The sequence below is a fragment of the Euleptes europaea genome, chromosome 6, assembly GCF_029931775.1.
Source record: "Euleptes europaea isolate rEulEur1 chromosome 6, rEulEur1.hap1, whole genome shotgun sequence".
NCBI lineage: Eukaryota > Metazoa > Chordata > Lepidosauria > Squamata > Sphaerodactylidae > Euleptes > Euleptes europaea.
The window spans coordinates 48,981,645-49,002,028 of record NC_079317.1 but is presented as its reverse complement, the minus strand read 5'-3'; the positions used below and the strand labels follow the sequence as shown (position 1 = coordinate 49,002,028).

At 41.7% G+C, this 20,384-nt stretch overlaps 1 protein-coding gene across 1 annotated transcript; it reads right to left on the bottom strand.

Annotated features, from left to right (window-relative positions):
- Nucleotides 1-515: 515 nt before the first annotated feature.
- On the bottom strand, nucleotides 516-17,567 carry THBS1 (thrombospondin 1). Its single transcript, XM_056852212.1, has 18 exons — nucleotides 17,076-17,567; nucleotides 16,206-16,281; nucleotides 15,805-16,001; nucleotides 14,602-14,727; nucleotides 12,764-12,857; nucleotides 10,930-11,103; nucleotides 10,339-10,515; nucleotides 9,927-10,100; nucleotides 9,408-9,535; nucleotides 9,140-9,292; nucleotides 7,763-7,981; nucleotides 7,139-7,246; nucleotides 6,312-6,471; nucleotides 5,347-5,465; nucleotides 3,152-3,386; nucleotides 2,169-2,396; nucleotides 1,322-1,593; nucleotides 516-617 (listed from the first exon to the last, which is right to left on the bottom strand). Exons 1-18 carry the CDS (start codon nucleotides 17,415-17,417, stop codon nucleotides 516-518), a joined length of 3,084 nt encoding a protein of 1,027 aa, XP_056708190.1. The 5' UTR covers nucleotides 17,418-17,567.
- Nucleotides 17,568-20,384: the final 2,817 nt, after the last annotated feature.

The window sequence follows — 20,384 nt, the reverse complement described above, 5'->3', positions numbered from 1 at the left end:
TCAAGGAAATAGTGCTAAGGAAAAATGAATTCTTACCTCTACATTCATATTTAAGATCTGAGAAGAACACCATTTCTTGAGAGAAGACAAATAATCCTAACCGACCACCAGCATAGGTTTTGTCATAGATTGGGCCTGAATCAGCCATGATCCTCTTCCCTTCATACATTACCACTCTGCAAATAAAGAGCAATGGTAATTCATCTTGGCCTGACTACATACCCTGAAGATTGAATTCAGCAATTGGAAGTATTTGTGCTTCCAAAATTAACAAAAACTATGCTATATGATAGTAGAAAAGAGCAAGAGTCTAGTAGTACCTTAAAGACTAAAACAATTTCTGGCAGGTTATGAGCTTTTGCAAGTCACAGCTCACATCTTCAGATACCTGAAGAAGTGAGCTGTGACTCACGAGAGCTCATACCCTGCCAGAAATTGTGTTAGTCTTTAAGGTGTTACTAGACTCTTGCTCTTTTCTACTCCTCCAGACAGACTAACATGACTACCCATAATGTTTACCTAATGTAGCCAGTCTTTGGTCTGTGACTGAGTCGCCATCTGTAGGCAGTGAAATCTTTCCAGCCGGTGTGATGAGGGTCATGCCACAGAGTTCGCACCTGAAAAGCAAAAATATAACTGAATAACCTATCCTGTGACTATGGCTGGTAAAAAGTCTACAGCATATTTAGAGGCCAATTCACTCATGATGAAAGGAAGCCTTGCGCTTCTTGTTCATCTTCTTCACCACCTCATTTACTTTGCCTGTATGCCCAGTGGGAAGATGTGCAGGCCCTCACTGCAGGGGCATTTTGTGCACTTCTTCACTGAGCAAGATGCACAAGATTGATTTGTGAAAGACAGAAAGGAACAGAAGTCAATTGTGCTTCCTGGTAGCCAACTTTTTGTATCTGAAATTGACATAATGATTCAAAGAAAGTCCTTTGTAACAGAATTCGGAGACTTGATTCACACAATGTGGGTTCTGTTCAAGTGAACCATGCCAAGATAAATGTAATGTGTGCAACATGCAACTATCATTTAGAAGGCAATGGTGATAGCTAAAGAAATTACCTCTGAGTATATTCACTCAAGAAATTCCCCCTCTCCACTGAAATGAATGGGGAAAAAGCTAAGTCTTACAGGCACTTTTACGGAGCACTTGAGTACATATCATGTTCTTGATATGTACTTGTGTCCATTTATTAAAATAAATACTTATTTTACAATTCATTTTAATTCCTCATCACATCAGAAATGTATATTTCCTTAGATGGACCCTTCCCACACCAGCGTAGTATTTCAGAAAGTTAGGTCTTCTAACCTGTCCAGCTGTATTTCCAGTATGCCACAGTGCATTACGAAGGTGTTCTCCAGGACCAGTGGTGGAGTTGACTACTTTGATAGAAAGGCCAGAATATCCTTGGGCTTTGGTTGGTGTGTCAAGCCAGTAAGACTGTGTGATCTGCTTCCACATAACTACATAAAAGCGACTACTAGACTGATATCCAAACACAAAGCCAGCATAGTCATCATCTCTTTCTGTATTAATGAAGAATGTGCCACTGAAGTCAACAGAGTTAAATTCATCAAAACCTGGGAGAAAAGAAGAAAACATGATTTGTCAGCATGTAATCATTTTACTCTGCTCTCAAAGTAACATGTCCCTGTTGCTCTGGTGAAGAACTGACAGCTGTGTATTGTGGTCCAAATAATCAGAACAAAAAGAGTTTGTTAATTTAAGTTTGTAGTTACTGTGCTTTAAGAACTGGAAAAGCTGTAAGTATACGCTCATTTATCCTAACTTGTTTTTCAACCATTTTGCAAATGGCCCACTGGCATGACAAGCTGTGTTTATGTTTATCCACTGCATGTTTTCAAATTATAGCTTGAGGGGATAGATTTGCTCTCTTATCCTATCATGATGCAGGTGGCTGTGACCATTTATGAGTGTGTTATTTGTTCAGATGTCCCTGGAGGGTAGACCAGCCTATGCTAAGGAAGGGTAAAGAATATCATTATAAATTGAATTTTAAGTTGCTTTTGTTCAGTTATTCTATATAAGGCATTACCTAAGACTGTGCACTTTCAGCTTGTTGGTGAGAGAACAAAACCTATTACACTACCTACTAAGTAAACACAGAGAGAAAGATTCTGAAGTGTGCACTCACCAACTGCAAGTCCAGGATCACAGTTGACAGTCTGAACCAGTTCTTTGCCTTGGTGACGAACTACCCAGTTGGGATCATTTTGGGAGGTTCCCTTAGGATCCAGGGGAACCATCTGAAATCGACGGAAGTCTGTCTCGCTGATGTCAACGTTCTCAGGGCAGATGTCATCAATGTCTAGCACATTATCTTTGTCAAAGTCGTCTTTGCATGCATCTCCACGTCCATCCCCTGTTATAAAAAAATTGGGGAATGCAGGGTGAAGTGGAGGTCACAGTAAAAAGGGAACACTAGTTGTATCTGAAAATGCACTACATTTCAGATCTGATGTAGTGTGATATACTGAAATCATCAGTAGTCATTTCCAAGAATTAGTGGTAGGATGAAGCCAACACTGATTAACTTAAATAATCTTGCATGAATTGAATAAACTGCTGTTAAACATACTAATTTCCTTACGGAATCATATTTATGTATTTATTTAGAATCTTTCTATGCTGCCTCTTTAGAGTCCTGCTCGAGGCAATTTACAATTAAAAACCACAGTATTAAAAAAAAACCAAATCATTAAAAACAAGGCATTAGACATACACAGCATAAAAACTCCATATCCTAACATTTCCTCTGCCTTTCTAATGCTTTCTATACTACCCTTGATCTATACACTCTGCTAACACTTCAACATGCACAAGGGCATGATAGGAGAATAATTCCTTATAGCCTCTGCGAGAGGGGCAGATCCATGTATGCATGCTGTTCTCTCCACTGAAGTGAAAGGGTAAACTTCCACAGGCATGCAAGTTGTGTGTGTACACAGCAGCACACTAGATCAGGATGAAAGGTGTTATCTGCCAGATCAGAAAATGCTACAACCACAAAACAGACAGCATACTTACTGGATTTTTTAAAAAAGGCTAAGACACACTACATGTCTAGATAAATGCTATCAACCCTGTGACAACTGGACCATGGAGTGCTTATCTTACCATCAGAATCCAACTGATCTGGATTAGCAACCAGTCTGCAGTTATCTTTGTCATCAGGGATCCCATCATTATCATCATCATGGTCACAGGCATCCCCTTTCCCATCTTTATCATGGTCAGCTTGGTTGGCATTGGGCACATAGGGACAATTATCAAGATTATTTTGATGGCCATCTTCATCAATGTCCTGGTTGCTATCACATTTATCACCTATGCGGTCAGAGTCAGAATCCGTCTGGAAGAGGAACAGATAAGGCTGTTAGAGCAAGCATTTAAAAAGGGACTGACTACAGAAATAAAAACTATCTTGAAAAAGACCGACTGATGGATGATATGTAAGGATGCAGCTCGGCACATATACCCTATTGGCCCAATGCAGTGATTATTTGTGGGCATGGAAGTTGTATTGGTAAGATGCAATCCCTTGCTTCAATATAATGGACACGTCTATATGGACAGTCCTTTGTATGTGTACAGAACTATCTCCTCCACTGGAATGAAAGGAGAGGCTCATACACACAGGTATTCCCATTGCACATCAGCTGGCATTCTGGATTTGGGACCAGAATGCATCCTTAAAAACACATGGACAAAAACAATGAGCTCATATGGTATTAACGGCCAGATGCAGCAAAACTACTTGTCTCAACTTGTTTTTACATATTTAAAGATACTCTAAATACATGTTAAGTCTTGGTTAATAAAGTATTAGGCCCTTGAATAAGCAGTGTGGTTTCTGGGTCTTTTCTTGGCATGCATTTCCATGCAAATTCTTTGTACCTTCTAGGTATAAATCCGGTAGACGTCGATCTCTGATTTACCTGACTGTTTTAAAGTGTTAACAGCTTGAAAGCCCCTTTAATGGCTTACACGTTCATAATACAATGTTACAGCCTGTGTTAATGTTTTCTACATGCACACGAGTACAGTGCAATATTGTAGGACTATGGCACACCTTTAGAAATGCTGTGAATTGATTTACAATTTATATACATTTTTATATTACGTTGATAGACTGACTGAAGCATGATCCTAAACATTGAGATGCAGACTGAGAGTAGTCAGTCTTTCGCAAGTTATCAGCTGTTGTGCTATAGCAAATCTGGCTAATGGTCAATAGCAAGATGAACTACAGCTTACAGTGAGTCTAAAAATACTTTCAAAACTAGAATATTTGGAGTTCATTAGCACTGTGTGCTATAAGCTGTTTTGGGAGGCAGACTCCTTTTGTTACAAAAGGAGCATCTTAAAACACCACAGTTTTCATACTGTAAGTTTTAACCAACAGTGCCCACAGGGCAAATCAAGATTCCAGTAATTTTCTGTAATTTTGCTGGGACCATTCAAGCATTCAAGATATGCCCCTGAAGCTATTAATCCTACTGCCTTGTACATAACACGACTACACAAGTTTTACTCACTGCTGCCTTAGAACTAGCAAATTAAATGGGAGGAACTGGATTTCCCCTTTTAGAACTCTTAATCTGGTAAAGATTAGTTATATAGATTCTAATGCTTGGATATGCTTTTTAACTTTGGTAACAGAGAGGGAGAAAATCCTCTTTCTTGTGCTCAGCTAAAAGAGGAAAAATGGCAGTCTTTGTGAGGTAGGTATTTTGTACTGCTTTAACCTTTGTCCTTAAAGCATCTTAAATGTGCACTGATGTGAGATGAAACTCAATGAACTCTGCCTCAGGACATCTTGTAACACTGATATAACTTTCTTAAGAACGCACACTCCAGTGTTCAGTACATGTTCTGGTTTAAGGCTGAAATATGCGAGTGTTATGTTAGTAAACCTGTTACATTATATTTTAAATTTTAACACAGATCTCTTTTCTCAATTATTAGCTATGTGTGTAGTTTGCTGACATGACAGACCTTCATTCTTCAGTCAGAATGAATTCTATACTAAGGTGTGATATTTGTATAGATGCCAGTGTGATTTTCCTGTTACCATAATGTACTGCGTCTAACAATACATGCAGGAATTTTATGTACTCACATGCCGCATTAATTATTTTTTTTTAATGCTCAGCTATTTCCTAGGTCCAAGCATCCCCAACCACTTTTACTACTTTCAATGACTAGCAGATCCATGAGATGTATTTTGCCCCGATTAGGCTGCCGCTCGGCACGCATTGCAAAGAAACGTGGATGTCCAAATGCTGTCAACAGAATTATTAGAAGCTGACCTGATCTGGATTGTGTTCCATTGGACAGTTGTCACACTGATCTCCAACACCATCCAAGTCTGTATCTTTCTGATCCACATTGTACACATACTGGCAGTTGTCTCTTTCATTAAGAATGCCTAAAATGTAAAGAATTTAGATACGTTTAAGGAACATACCCATCTTCCCTTCTAAACTCATGGACTCTAATGAGCTTAGAAGAGTGTAGCTCTCTGACGGTGTGAAAGTGAACAAATAAGCAAAACAACTAGTTCTTAGGGCATTATAAATGCTTCTTCTTTTCGGTATTATCCATAGCAACAGTGTTGTAATTTGCACTATATCCTGTGGCATCACAATTTTTCATTGGTGATACACATCAAACAAAGTCTAGGGTCCAAATATAACAAATTCAGACTTCTCTTATATGGACTAAATAAACTGAATAAGCAGAAGCAGCCCGACAAGCCAGTGGCTGCTTCAGGAGGCAAATTCAGAACACCATTAAGAGTATCATTATGAATGACCCATGGGGTCTCCTGTACAAACTTCAGCCCAGGATAGTCCTCATTTATAATCTGTTTTATTATGAATATGAGAAATTAGTGTGACAGTGTAGGTTCCACTAATTTTAATGGGACTTGTGTAGAAGAATGTTCTGACTGCGACTGATATTCATTGTTACAATGGGGGAATGAAATTTGATTTCAGACACCAAAATGTCTTGGACCACCCATGGGTACAAATTATATTATGACTTAGACCTTTCTCTGGCCTCCAACCAGTAGAGAAGTGGCTGTAGGCATATCAAGAGATAACATTCTGTTCACACAGTGGTTGGCCACTGTGTGAACAGACTGCTGGACTTGATGGACCTTGGTCTGATCCAGCATGGCCTTTCTTATGTTCTAATATTAAACCTACTATTTAAACATAATTGCTCATAGGTGTGTGATGGGGGAGGAGAAAACACAAGGAAACCATACCATCTCCATCAATATCAACAGCACAGGCATCTCCTTCTCCATTGCTATCGGTGTCTATCTGATCAGGGTTGTGATTGTAGGGGCAGTTATCACAGCGGTCACCAACTTCATCCCTATCATAGTCATACTGTTGTGGGTTGTAAATGAATGGGCAATTATCCTGTAGAAGAATGTTTTAAAAGCCCCATTAAAAACATGCACATACCTGCAGCACATGAACTCTTAAATTTATAAACAGTTTGTTGTATAGATTTACTAGGAAAAAAAGATTAGGGGTGGAGGAAGCATCCATTCTTTATTGCAAAATTGTCAAAGTTTTATTTTCTTTAAAAAATAGTTTTCAACTACAACTCTAGGTACAATTTAACTACTACTGGATGCTTCACACTGTTCTCAGTTTTTCAGCCTCTTTGGTACCATTACATTAAACAATGGTTTTGAGGTGTCTGTTATTTTAAACAGCAATGTGGACTTTGAAAGGGGAAGGCTAGCTACCTACACTCTGGAATGTTACTGTTTACTTGCTGAAGTTCAACCATCTCAGCATATCCCTTTGCCTGAATGAAGCTACGAATGAACGAAGTCTAAAGCCATAAGGAAATCTCAGTCTTGTAATACTCACAAAAGTTATTCATGTTTCCTGGAATAACTGGAGAATCAACATTTTGATCATTACAGTACTTGCTAATCTTGGAAAAGATTCCAAGAACATACTGCAATTTTTTACAGTATTTTTCAGTCCTGAGTTCTGCAAACAGGCTACCAAATAGGTGTGATGTCCATAGTCTAAGCTATGAAAAGGTCGTGAATGTTTTCATTATGCTTACCAAGGCATCTGGAATATTGTCATTATCATCATCATTGTCACAGGCATCACCAATTCCATCCTTATCATAGTCTTCCTGTCCAGAATTGGGAAGGTTGGGGCAGTTGTCCTGTGGAAAAGCAATAGAATGACTTCCAATCCAAACATAATCATGTTATCTTCCAAAATGTCCTTGTAAGCAGAGCACTGAGTCAGACTTTGATTTTTATTTTTGGTGTTACTATTTAATGAATTTCTCTTAATCATTAATATTACTAAGGATGCATGCTTTAATTCAAAACTTTTAACAAGAAATAGAAATGTTCATTTGCCCCTGTTAAGACATGTGTAATTGCAAGGAACAGGCACATGAAGCTTACTCCTTTAGAATTAGGTGTGCTTAAACCCACTGAATGGACTTAAACAAGCCTAACTCTGGGTTATATAGCTGTTACAACCCAAGAACTCAAAAATTTACAAATATATTATAATCATGACCCAATCATAGTGGCTGTGCTGACAGTGTTGGACTTCTTGTGATAAACCCTTGATCCTAGCATTGTTTCTAGAAGCATGCTATTGCCTAAATTTGGGGGCTGCATTAATTTATTTAATGGTTATGTGAGAACATGGGAAAAATACTTACCTTATTGCAGTGGTATGTAGCATTGGCAATGCAAGGAAGATTCTTATTTGGCCACCCATCTAAATCTGTGTCTTCTCCACAGATAATACCATTACCAGCGTAGCCAGGTTTACATTCACAGCGATGCATGGGGTCGCTAAAGTGGCCAAGGTAAATGCACTTCGCATTCTTATTACAATCGTGTGTACCATCAGTGCATGGGTTTCTTGGTTTGCAGACCTACAGAGAGCAAGCACCCAAGAAAATTATACTTATATTTGCAAGAGTGTGACATATACAAAAAGAATGCAGTAGACATTCATGCATAAACAACAGTTAATTATGTTTTTTTTTTCAAACTCATCTTTAGGAGAACTAGCCAGCTTTCTTATTTAGTCTTACCCAATTCCTCTCCATGCTACAGCCCCCACCTCACACCACTTTTGTACATGCAGACCAAGCCTTTTCGGGTGGTTAAAGAGGATGTCTCCTTCCTTTTTCACCAGCAGAAAATCTGGCTGGATTCAACCCATACATTTCTATATAACTTGGTACTTACTGACTTAATTTACAAGACACTAACATTTGAAGTGAGTGTTCCTCTTCTTACTTCTAAATTCATTTTAAGTTATACGCAGTCTAGTGTGAACTTGAGACAGGCCAGGAACCAGCAACAATTGTGATGGAGGACAGCCTCCTCCCATTTTGTCCAGCCTTCTAGTTAAGATCTGCCCCATAAGCTATGCTCTCTACGCCTCCACCTTCAGAGGTGAGACAGGCAGCAACCAGAGACACAGCTGTTTTAGTAGTGGCACCTCACTTGCGGAATGCCCTTCCCCTTGAGGCTTGCCGGGTGCCTGCGCTGTTCTCTTCTAGGTGTCAGGCACAAACTTTTCGGTTCACCCTGGCTTTTATTTAAGGGTTCTTTTAACACTACTTTAGTGTGCTTTTAGCTTAAAAACTATTACGTTAAACTGCTCAGTGCTCTATTTTTATACTGTGGCTGGGTTTTTAATGTTGGATTTTAACTACTAACTTTTACTGTTTTGTTTTTATTATGTTTATTTTGTAAGCAGCTTGGAGTATATTCCCAGGAGAGGCAGCATAAGAAATAGCTAAATAAATAAGCAGCTGTGATCATAAAAAGTGCTGCCTTTTTCCTGGGTTTGCAGCCTAGTTCACACTAGCCTCTCTCTATGCAACTGTGTATTTGAGAGAACAATCACAGAAACAAATATGTCAGTGTGCTAAATAATAACTCCTCTTCGTTCAGAGAAGACACTTATAGAATTATATTCAGAACTTGTTCTTTTCTGTCCTGGATAAGCATATCTGCTGTAGCATTAGCAAGTGAGTAAGATTTTGTAAACAGTTCTTTAAAAAACATTTTGGCACTACCTGCTTGTTTGCTATTGCATGCTCCACACCTCGACCAAAGGGCTGAGTTCCAGTAAAACGTGATGGGCAAGGCAGGCAATTGTATCCTGGCTCAGTGTTCTCACACCTGTGCACACCACCGATGACAAAGCAGGCATCAGGGACCTCTTGACACTGAAGAACAAAAGATCGAGGAAAAAGGTTAATTGCAGGCTTACTTGTATATGTTTGGAATATTTTGTTCCTCAATTTTTAGTCTGCTGTATACACAAGATTCAAGTCTTCTTACCTCATCAATATCTTTGCATTCAACCCCATTTCCATGGTAACCTGCAGGGCAGGCACCACATTTCCAGGAACCATCTGGGAAACTGGTACATTTTGCTCCCGCAAAGCAAGGGTTAGACAGGCACCCATCTGAGAAACAAGATAAAGGTATGAGTCCAAAATGTTATGGTAAAGGTATGAGTCCAAACTGAGTTCAAACTGTTGTCCTCACACAGAACAAGTTAGTGGCAAGCTAGGTAGGCTAATTTAACAAATACTCATGGGAATATTAATTGAAGAATTAGTTCAAGTCTTATCTGAATTTTCCCGCACAAAGTACTCTGGTAGGACCGGTCATCTTCTACACTATGTTGCACAAGCAAGAAACAGGAACAGCACTGAGAATCCTACAGGTAAGATAGTGCCCTGTCTCAACAGTCCTCTTTGTTCAAAAAGAAAAATTATATCCTTGTAGGGCAGTTGGTTTGGGTACAGCTACCAAACAGTGCTTTGTGTTCCACAGTGAATGATAATTACTCACCAATCGGGCAATCTTGCTTGTTGCAGATTTGAGTGTCTACAGCGTCACCAATACAATCCTTCCCTCCAAACTGTGGTTCAGGATTGTTGCAGAGACGACTACGCTTCTGAATGCCCCCTCCACATGTGACTGCACAGGTGTCCCACAGTGACCATGGTCCCCAGTTCCCATTTACTAAAGAAAAAGAACAAATATTGATAGAATAAATATCTGAGGGCAGCTCACAAGTACTGTTGGCACTTTCACATATACTCATTGTGCCTTGCCACAGACAGATGCATTTGTGACATTTCTTAGTGCAGAGTGGTTTCAAAATGATTGCAGTAATCTGATGATTAATAAGAGGTAGAAGTTCTGAAAAGTTTCACCTGAATTAGTGCATGAAAGTATCAATTGTTACTGTTAAACTTACTTGGGCAAGCATCTTTCTGGCAAGATTTGGTTTCTCTTGCCTCTCCTTCACACTGTCTACCTCCCATCTGAGGAAGTGGAGAGTTGCAGAGACGGATTCTAGTGATCAAGCCAGATCCACAAGTAACAGAGCAGGAAGACCAAGGAGACCAGTGACTCCAGCGACCATCCTGTTTGACTGCAAACAGACAAACCTGTTGTAAACTATGAAGGATCAAGCTTCTTTAAACTGTTTATTAGTCTTAGTCAGTAGAAGAGAGATAGGTTTGCTTTTTTAATCTAACAGCAATTCTGTTGTAACATACTATGATTGCAGATGGACAATTAGTAACATAACATATTAGATACTAAATATTAAAATCATTAATGCCAATGCTAGCAATGAGTACAGTACGTTTTTCATTGCTTTTAGTAGTTAACTATCATCTCCTTCCATTAGAAATGAATGCTTTCCCATTGGTGTTCATTTAGTAGCAGATTAACCATGCTAAATTATTCAGAAGAAGCAATAATCTGAACTTCTGAACACAGAAATACAAACTCAGGATAATAAAATGAAACTATTTTCCATTCAAGTTAGTGAAAGGCTTACATCTCTTATCACATTCCCGCATGTTGCAGGTGCGAGTTTGTATGGAAGAGCCTTCACAGCGATTGTTGAGGCTATCACAAGAGCGACCTCGCTGCTGAATGCCATTGCCACAGGTCACAGAGCAGGTAGTCCATTCAGACCATGGAGACCAAATGTCCTCTGCATAGTCACTAGCTGTAAAGAGAAGCATTTTCATATTTGAATGCTAGATAAACAATTTCCCGCCATATATTCAACGTTCAATGTTATTCTGAGAAAAAAAGTCATCTATTTTTATTTGTTTATTGAAACTGTATTCGGAAAAAGTCATTCAGTTTTTCAGATGATCTTTTTTTATTCTACAGGAACAGTTGGGTTAATTCCTTAGCTTTTAGCCTGGAAAAATCAACAACTGCTGACACTGAGCTGTTTCACTGAGTGCCAAGTTAACAAATTAGCATTCTTGGGGAGAGTACTAATTACCATAAGAGTCTTTATTGCCCTTCTTGGTAAAATGGACCAGGACAGGCTAATAAGCAACATTTCTATCCTTCCATTTGTTTAAGTCTTTTGGTAGCTGTCCAAATCACACAATACTTGTAATATATGAATTCAGAACCAGATTAGGCATGATGGAGGCCTTGTGCTTAATCATCATTTGTAGTTCTGCAGGGCTGTGAGATCTAATCCAAGCATTCTTCTGCAACCTTTCACATACAAATGGTGTACATATAGCCACCCATTTTCAAAGTGCCCTACACCCAAAGTTTTCTGATGCATAGGGAGAAAGCTGGTAATTCTGTTTAAACCCAAACAAAGAAATTTCATAATTGGAGTTGCAAACCATTTAAAGGGGCTCAGCATTAGGGGCAGGAAGGAGTAGATACTGGGACATTCTTAGGAGATACAGTTAGAGTCCAATAGCACTTTAGATACCAACAAAATTTTCAGGGTATGAGCTTCTGAGAGTCAAAACTCTATTTGTCAGAAATGAGTAGGAATGGTGATCTCTGAGTCTACATCCCAGTCAGAAGGTGGGAGGTGTGTTGTAAAGAACGCTTGTAAAGGATTCAAATATACAATGCTTGTAAGCAGATTGATTAGAGCAGAGGGAAAATACCAAGCTGATTACAATGTGCATTGTAACTTTACATCTTTTACAAGCATTCTTTACACACACCCTCCCACCTTCTGGCTGGGATGTAAAGACTCAGAGATCAGCATTCCTACTCATCTCTGACAAAGGGAGTTTTGACTTGTGAAAGCTCATACCTTGAAAATCTTGTTGGTCTCTAAGGTGCTACTGAACTTGAATCTAACTGTTCTACCAATAAGGCTACCTTCTGAAACTATCTTACTCAGGGATATTTTACCAAAGTATCCTATTTGGTTGTGGTCTCACTCAGAAGATTCCTTAACAGAATGGCCAATCCTGTCCTATATATACACATCATAAAGCTATATGCCATTTTGCCTTATATAGCATGTTCTCTAGAATCACCACCACCACCAAGAATACACATACAAGACATTGCCCACTATCAGAAATATTCTCATCTCATATTTTTTGCTAGAATTGATTAATGGCATGCATGAAAATATGGCTTTCATGTATGCAGTGTAAACTTTCTGAGCCAGTTAACAAAATAACGCTTGCATAGAGTGACAGTATGATCTTTTTAGAAAATCTTAGGACTGTTGCCCCCACGGGCTCTCCAAAACCAGTAGCAATAGAATGTTATACCCAAACGATGGGACTTTGAACACATTTTAGAACACAGTTTCTAGATATGTAGCAGAACAGTAGCACCAATTAAATCACTGTTGAAAATGTTAAGAAGCTTAAGTCACATACGCCAGCATCGTGGGCAGCATTCTCCATCAGGAACAGTGGCATTGGAACAAGGCACGATAGGGCAAGACACTTTATGGCATATGACAACAGAGTTCTAACAGAAAAGGAGGAAATTAACAATGAAACACATGAAATATTTACTTTTTCAGCCCAGAAGGGCTTAGTACTATAAACCGTCAAGAAAAAGTCTTTTCACAAAGATCTGGGGCCCAACTAAATGTTATTATGTGCAGTATTCCTGCACTTTTAAAAAACAAAAAAGGAAAAAAAATTGCTTTAGGAGGTTGGGAGCTGGAGCAGAACTTTGCGTGCTGTTTATCCCTTGCAATTTCCCCCTGCAAAATCTCTATCCAAAGCTGATTTTGCCCTGCAGGCAGGGAGCATTGAAAAGTGATTTTGAGTGGGGAAAAATTGGTATAGACAGGGTTATGCACTCCTGCTGTTCTTCTGACTGTAGCCCTCCCCGCCCCAAGCTATTTTTCATTAAAAAATAATAATACTGGGATAATGTTACAAACAACAGTGTACAGTTTCAATCACAGACCTCAGCAATGTCTACAGAAGTTAAAGTGAACACAAAAATGGTAATTGTGTCATTTGTAGTCATGATTATTTCAGTGATTCCTTTGTTAATGTCAACCAAATGGCATCTGCCAAATGTGTTAATGAAATCTCAGTGAATAGCTGTCCAAAAGTAGTGTCAGACAGCTAACAAAGATCATTAAGCCAGCTTTTTCTGTTTGCTAGTCTGAGTTTCAGTTGATTATATGGACACAGTTAAAATGCATTTAGTAGAATTGGCTCAGACTCCAACAAGCCATGTTATACTTGGATGTGGCTTTCATCTTAATCCAAAAGCTGCACTGTACAAGAATGAATAGTAACTAAAAAAAGTTTATACTTTTGCCAGTTCTCTTTCTTAAAGGATAACAGAGAATGTGCTTTTGTAGATTTTAAAGAACAACATAAACAGTGATACAACAGATGCCAGCAATACTCAGAAAATCGCAGTATTGTTAGTTAAATCCAAGTCAAAAGAAAATGAATTCCTACAGATTGTTAGCATGTTCGGATTTCTGAAGGATCTGAATAGTAGAAAAAAGCAATTTTGATAGGTTTTTAGAAGGATAGCCATGTTAGTTTACAGCTCTAACAAGGGCACAGTCTTATGGCACCTGAAACATATAATGCATTCCTGAACAGTGTTTCCACTTCTTGCAGTCAGTGGGATTAGAAGGGTGTAATTCTGTTTAGGATTGCATTGTAAATTATTTGTTCTTATTCTTTCAGATGCCAAAAGATGTAGTCCTTTCTGAAACATTCAGAGACAAAGTAGACATTACATGGGAGATGCATATAATAAGTCTCCCAATGTATTTTTATACAAATAGCTACAGACTGCATTTGGAGAGAAGAAATACTGATGAATAGGAGAGCAAAAATACTGCTCCAGGGAAAAGAGTCAAAGTTATTAACAGATACCTTTAGAAGAAAACCGGAGAGGGGGACTTAAATAGGGCATGTTACAGAGTTTTTCAAGAATTTATCAACTTGCTTTATCCTGAGTTAGATTTCTGGTCCATCTACCCCTGTAGCATTTTTTAAACAGACAGCAACTGACTTACCAAGCCCTCAAAATAGCTATTTGAAATTCTTTTAACTGGACATACCATTCATATTTCTGTGAAAGTTCAACTTTCTGCGTGTACGTTTATTTAATACATTTATACTCCGCTTTGACCCCTTCCAAGGGAGTTACAACCAGATTTCACTTTGGTACATGATCATGACAGGAAATCAGACATTTCAATATTTATTACTGCTAACTTCATATTTACCTGGCAAGTACAGGTAGTGCATGTATCTGTGGTCCACTCATCTGTGTTTTGGTACACAACTTTATTATGGATGCATGCTCCAGGACTAATCTGAAAAGGACCGCTGCCAACTTCATTGTTAATAATCTAAAAGAGAGGGGGGAAATGTTTGTAACTGGACATAAAACACAGTTTAAAGATTAGCCTGAATGAGGTAGATAAAGCAAAAGTCGCATAAGATTTTACTTATCCAGCGTGGTGTAGTGGTTTAGAGTGGTGGTTTGGAGCAGTGGACTCTGATCTGGAGAACTGGGTTTGATTCCACACTCCTCCACATGAGAGGCAGATGCTAATCTGGTGAACTGGATTTGTTTGCCCACTCCTACACATGAAGCCAGCTGGGTGGCCTTGGGCTAGTCACAGCTCTCTCAGCCCCACCTATTTCACAGGACGTCTGTTGTGGGGAGGGAAAGGTGATGTAAGCCAGTTTGATTCTTCCTTAAGTGGAACTAACTCTTCTTCTTGGAATACTGACTATGGTGGACCAGCTTTCAAGTAAGTGAACTTAGTATACTAGCCACATGGACAGTTAATCATGTGAACCTTTCTCCATTCAGTTCCTCCCACTGTGAGTCCTCAGGGTGAATGCTCATAAATGTTAACTGCAGCAGCTAGCAGATCCATATTCATCCCTGATCGCACTGTGCCTATTTCAACACCCGGTTGGCCACTTTGTGAGCAGACTGCTGGACTTGATGGGCCTTGGTCTAATCCAGCAGGGCTTTTCTTATGTTCTTATGACAGTGTATTGATAGCTCCCAAGACATTTTATTTTCAAGAGGCAGTTGCTGGAACATGAAAACTATATTTGTTATGTGCCCGCTTATAGTAGCCTTAAAAATAAGCCCAGAAAATCAACCAGCTTATTAAAAAAAGAACCAAGTTATGAGTCTGCTTGCCCACACGTTATTTATGCTAGCTTTTTGTGGTACACCAGCAAACTAGAGGAAAAGGACAACTTTCTTCCTATTTACAGAGGTTTCCCTGTCTGATCACCCAGGAAGATGATCTTTACTCATCAGGTCAGCTAGTTACAAGCCTGCCTTATAACTGATGAAACAGATTGTACACAGAAAGCATGCAGCTTGTTTCCCATGTATCACTGAATGCTAAGAGACCATCTGTTTTTCTGTTTCAATACTGTGCATTTAAATAGTCACTTACCACTTTGTGGACTGAATCCTGAAGTGTCGTAACCAGAGCACGCAGACTTTGCAATTCTACAAACACATTGCTTAGCTCGTCACAGGAGAACCCACAGATTGCCTGGATGTCCTTTGTTTTGTGGCCGATGTAGTTAGTGCGGATAGCTGGACTGGAGCCATTCATAGGATTGTCCAGTTTAATAACTGTCCTGGTGGCTGTAACAACAACAACAAAAGTATATGTTAAAGCAGCTACATTGACAGTTAAAATGTATTGTATTGTACACAATGCCTTGGTAAGGCAGCAGTTTCTTAATAAATAATGTTCCTCTGTATCCTAAATTTGTGCCAGCATCGTCTCACATAGAAAGTAATAATCTTTTATAGGTCGATAAATTTAAAGTCCTTTTGCAGACTTACAGCTTTCACAGCCCTTGTTTCTCAGGATGGCTTCCAGGGTAGTTCCAAACACAAACCGCACATTCTGTAGCACTCCCTGTGGACAAGAGAATTACAGGTATTAGCTACTGATACAGGACAGCATCGCAAATAAAGATGCACATTCTTAAATACACCTATTATATACAAATCAAGTTATATTTCTTTCTGTTGTTCAGTAACAAAGAAAAAGCATGTCAAGAATATACCTGAAAACCATTTTTTCCTGAATGCTGTTTTCGTGCTTCCAAGTGCCAAATTTACCACCATTTACTGCAATCCTATAATTCACGGAAACAAATTGGCTTAGAAAAGTGTACCTCTGTTTAGGACTGCAGTGATAGAGAGGTACTATATTTAAATACCCTGAGAATGCTACTTCTTTCTTGTTCTGAAACAACAGGTTTTCCAGGTTGCATACATTTCCAGTTTCTTGAATAATTTCAACATTTATTGGACACAGGGAATTTGCACGCATGAGGCTTGAAGAAGTCCATTTGATTGAGTTAGTTAAACAAACACAAAACCTGCATTGGCCAGAATGTTCGTTTGCATGAAAATGCTTCTCCTTCACTTTCTCTTCCTCACAAATACAGATGAGATGTTAAACCTAAATAAGTCTCATAAATGTCCTAAGCCTATCTGAACACACACCTGAAGCCAAAAGCCAAAATGGTTGCCCCTCCCCCATAATGGACAAGAGCTCCTTTTTTAAAACGTTAGAGGCCAGAGGCAGGAAAGTGATACTAAATTCATAATATTTTGCTCCAAGTAACCATTTCTCTTTGCTTTATGATAAGTCAAGCCCTACCATGGACCCATAAACCTGCTACTAAAAGAAAGGTTTCTTACCTGGAAGTTGTCATTAACCCCCCCTTTGGCAATACGGAGTCTGGCGCTGCTGGCCAGGTCCCTGGTGAAAATGTTCTGAATAGGGATTTCCAGTTCAGCATTCACCATCTTCTCACATCCCACATAGAGCTGGGCCTGATCCTCCTGCACTAAAAGGGTAATATTGTTCCACTGCCAGGTAGGAAGCTCCACATCTTCCACCGACACCAAAGTTTGATTGCCTTCTTTGGGAAAGACACTCAAGTCCAAGGTTTTTGCCTTGCCGTTCAACACCAGCTTAAAGACATAGCCAGAGTTGTCCTTGCGCTCCACAGCCAGCAGGGTGCCAGGGCTCTTCTTCATTGGGCGAAGATTAGCCAATAGGATGAAGCCCTTTTCGGCTTGGATAGAGTCAAGAATGTCTTGGAATTTGTGGTCTGGAACAGCTGGGATACGGTCAGCATCTTCAATGCGGTAGGCAGGGCTGGAGGGCTCAGATCCCTTTGCCAGATGTACCCCTGCTACCTTGCGTGCAGCTCCCTTGCGAGAAAAGCCAATGAGCTCAAATAGATCAAATACACTGTTATCGTCTCCTCCAGATTCTGCCAAGAGAATGAGAGAACGCAGATTGAATATTATCGCCAGGACAGGAATGAATGGTGTTAAGAAGTGAAGGGGGAAAAATGACTGTCGGGTTACAGGCAATTAATAATCCAGAGTCTTTACCAGAGTCTTTATTGCCTAGAAGCCCTTCAGCATCTGCTCCATCTCTAGTTTTCCAGCAGATCTTGCCCCTTCCCACATTCTGGGCTCTGCAAATGGGCATTATCTGGAAAGCTACTCACTTTTGAGGCTGATACACTTTTCTACAAGAACTTTTATGAAGTTAATTTCACATGCTTTAACTTATGGTTCAAGGGAAGGACAAGGGATACATGTTTCTGGCAGTTCTCTAGTAATGCAGGTCTAGGAATCTTCTTTGCCTTCCCTGCCTTCTTAAAAGGCTCTGGCTGAGGCAAACCACAGTCACTGAAACAATTCAGGAGATTCTGCCAAAGGTTGAAATACCATGAGGCCAGGTGACTGCACAGCAGCTGCAGATACAACAACTCCTGTCACGGGGCAAACCAAAGGACTGGACTCCAGCCAATAAAGACATGGGAAGCATAGATTTTTGTGGAGAGGCCTGCTCTGAGGCAAAAGAAGACAGCTGCACTGGCGTGGCCCACAGGGATTCCCCTCAGGGGCACGGTAATCTCTGATAACGATTTGTACAGTCCCATCACACAGCAGATGTGCAGCAAGCGTGTGCATCCTCGAGGGGTGACGGTTCCACAGCAGGGGAGCCCCGGCTCTCCTCTCAGAACTCAACACGGAACCTTCTCTGAACAACAGAATTGCACTCCAACCTAATAAGGAAGAATGACTTTGAAGACATGCAGAGAGGGCAGGGCCCTCCCCAGGGAACTCAGGGGATCCGGGGGCAGCGCTTCCCCTCAGCCAGGCAGCCTCCGGTGACCCTGGCAACTCTCTTCTGCCACTTCTGCCCGGGAGGTTTGGCCTTGGATTTGCCGCTCTCTAGATGCACATTTGCCCCATCCGGATTCTTAAAAAGAAGCCCCGGTGCAGTTTTGAAAATTCGGTTGGGGCAAATGTGCATCTAGAGAGCGGCAAATCCAAGGCCAACCCTCCCGTAAAGCAGAAGTGGCCTTCGGAATTAACTTCGATTGGTTTCCCCCGCTGTGTCCGGAGACCCCCGAAGCTCCCACCCGAGAGCGCGCCCAAGGAAGGCGGCCGTCGCCGCACAGAGCGAGCCGCGGCGCCGACAACCACCTGCAGGGAACGGAGGGCGTCCCAGAGCCCACCGGCCCGGGTCCCGTCTCCACTGGCCTTTCCCCCGCCCCCATGGCACGCGGCGCCCCAGCCAGGCGCTCTCCGCTCCGCTACTCAGCACACGACACACCGCGCCGTCTAACAGAGCCGCCCCCCCCCAGCCCCCGCCACCACGCCCCCTTTTTACCTGGGATCCGGTTGGCGGCGCCCAGCCCCAGCAGGAGAAAGAGGACGCCCGGCAGCTCCATGGCGGAGATCTCGCCCCCAATGCAGCGGGCCTGGCAACGAGAAAGGGAGACCGCAGCCGCGTCACGGGGAGGGCTTGGGGTGCGCTCGCCCGCGGCGACAGGCAGCCGAGGGCTTGGCAAGGGAGGCGACGGGACGGGACGGGAAGGGAGGGAGAGGGCGAGGCAGGAGCAGGGCCGGTGCCAGTCATTTTTGTGCCCTAGGCAAGGCGAACCTCTTGTGCCCCCCCCCGCACCGTTGCTATCCAGTTTTCAAAAACAGATGTCTTATAGAAAAAAAATAAAAGCACAACACTTTGTATAAGACGTTATAATCAATTATATTCCGTAGCATGGTCAGTTGCATTTCCCCCAAGTTTCAAACGGTGCCCCTCGGGCCAGTTCCGCGCCCCCTCGGAGATCTGCGCCCTAGGCGACAGCCCAGTTCGCCTAAGGGTAGCGCCGGCCCTGGCCTGGAGACCAACAGATCCAGAAGGCATAGGGAAAGAGAGAAGAGGAGGGAACACAAGGAAAAGCGGACCGCTAGATTCGAGGCCAGCAGCACCTTAGAGACGACCGAGGTTTTTCGGATACGAACTTTCCAGAGTCAAACCTCCCTTGGTCAGACACCACGAAAAGAGGAGGAGGAGGAGGCGAGTGGGTTTTGAGATGCCGACTTTCTCTACCACTTAAAGAAGCCTCAAGCCAGTTTACAATCTCCTTCCCTCCCCGCAACAGACACCCTGTGAGGGAGGTAGGGTTGAGAAAGTTCTAAGAGAGCTGTGACTAGCTCGAGGTCACCCAGCTGGCTTCATGCGCAGGAGTGGGGACATCAACCCGGTTCAGCAGATTAGCCTCCGCCGCTCCTGCGGAGGAGCGGGGAATCAAACCCGGTTCTCCAGACCAGAGTCCGCCGCTCCAAACCACCACACCACGCTGGCTCTCAAAGAAGAGCTCTGTTGGTTGCTGAGAGAGGCGCGCATGAATTCTCTGCCCTAGCAGTACTACCACATTGCAGGCAGAACGCTGTTCCTTCAGCACTTACCTTTGAAGAGCACGGGATCCCAAACAACCCGCGGACAGCCAAGTATTTCCTACAGCGACCCAAAGAGGACGTCGCGATCAAGATCCCCGTGGAGTTCTTGGACCCGCCAAGGTTCCCTGCGGTCGAATGGAGCGCCCCAGTCGTGGAGACCCCGGGAGAATAGCCGGTCCCGGAACAGCCCCGCGGGATCCCTGCCGGCGGTGGAGCGGCACGGGCGAACAAGTTGCC

What these genes read in the sequence shown, in the direction of transcription:
- THBS1 (XM_056852212.1), bottom strand. Translation starts at nt 17,417, where the DNA reads ATGAAGAAGAGCCCTGGCACCCTGCTGGCTGTGGAGCGCAAGGACAAC. An exon ending in ATGCAATAGCAAACAAGCAG is followed by an intron (nt 7,982 to 9,139) that starts GTAGTGCCAAAA and finishes TGCTCTCTGTAG; the next exon opens with GTCTGCAAACCAAGAAACCC. An exon ending in TGTTGATATTGATGGAGATG is followed by an intron (nt 5,466 to 6,311) that starts GTATGGTTTCCT and finishes TTTACATTTTAG; the next exon opens with GCATTCTTAATGAAAGAGAC.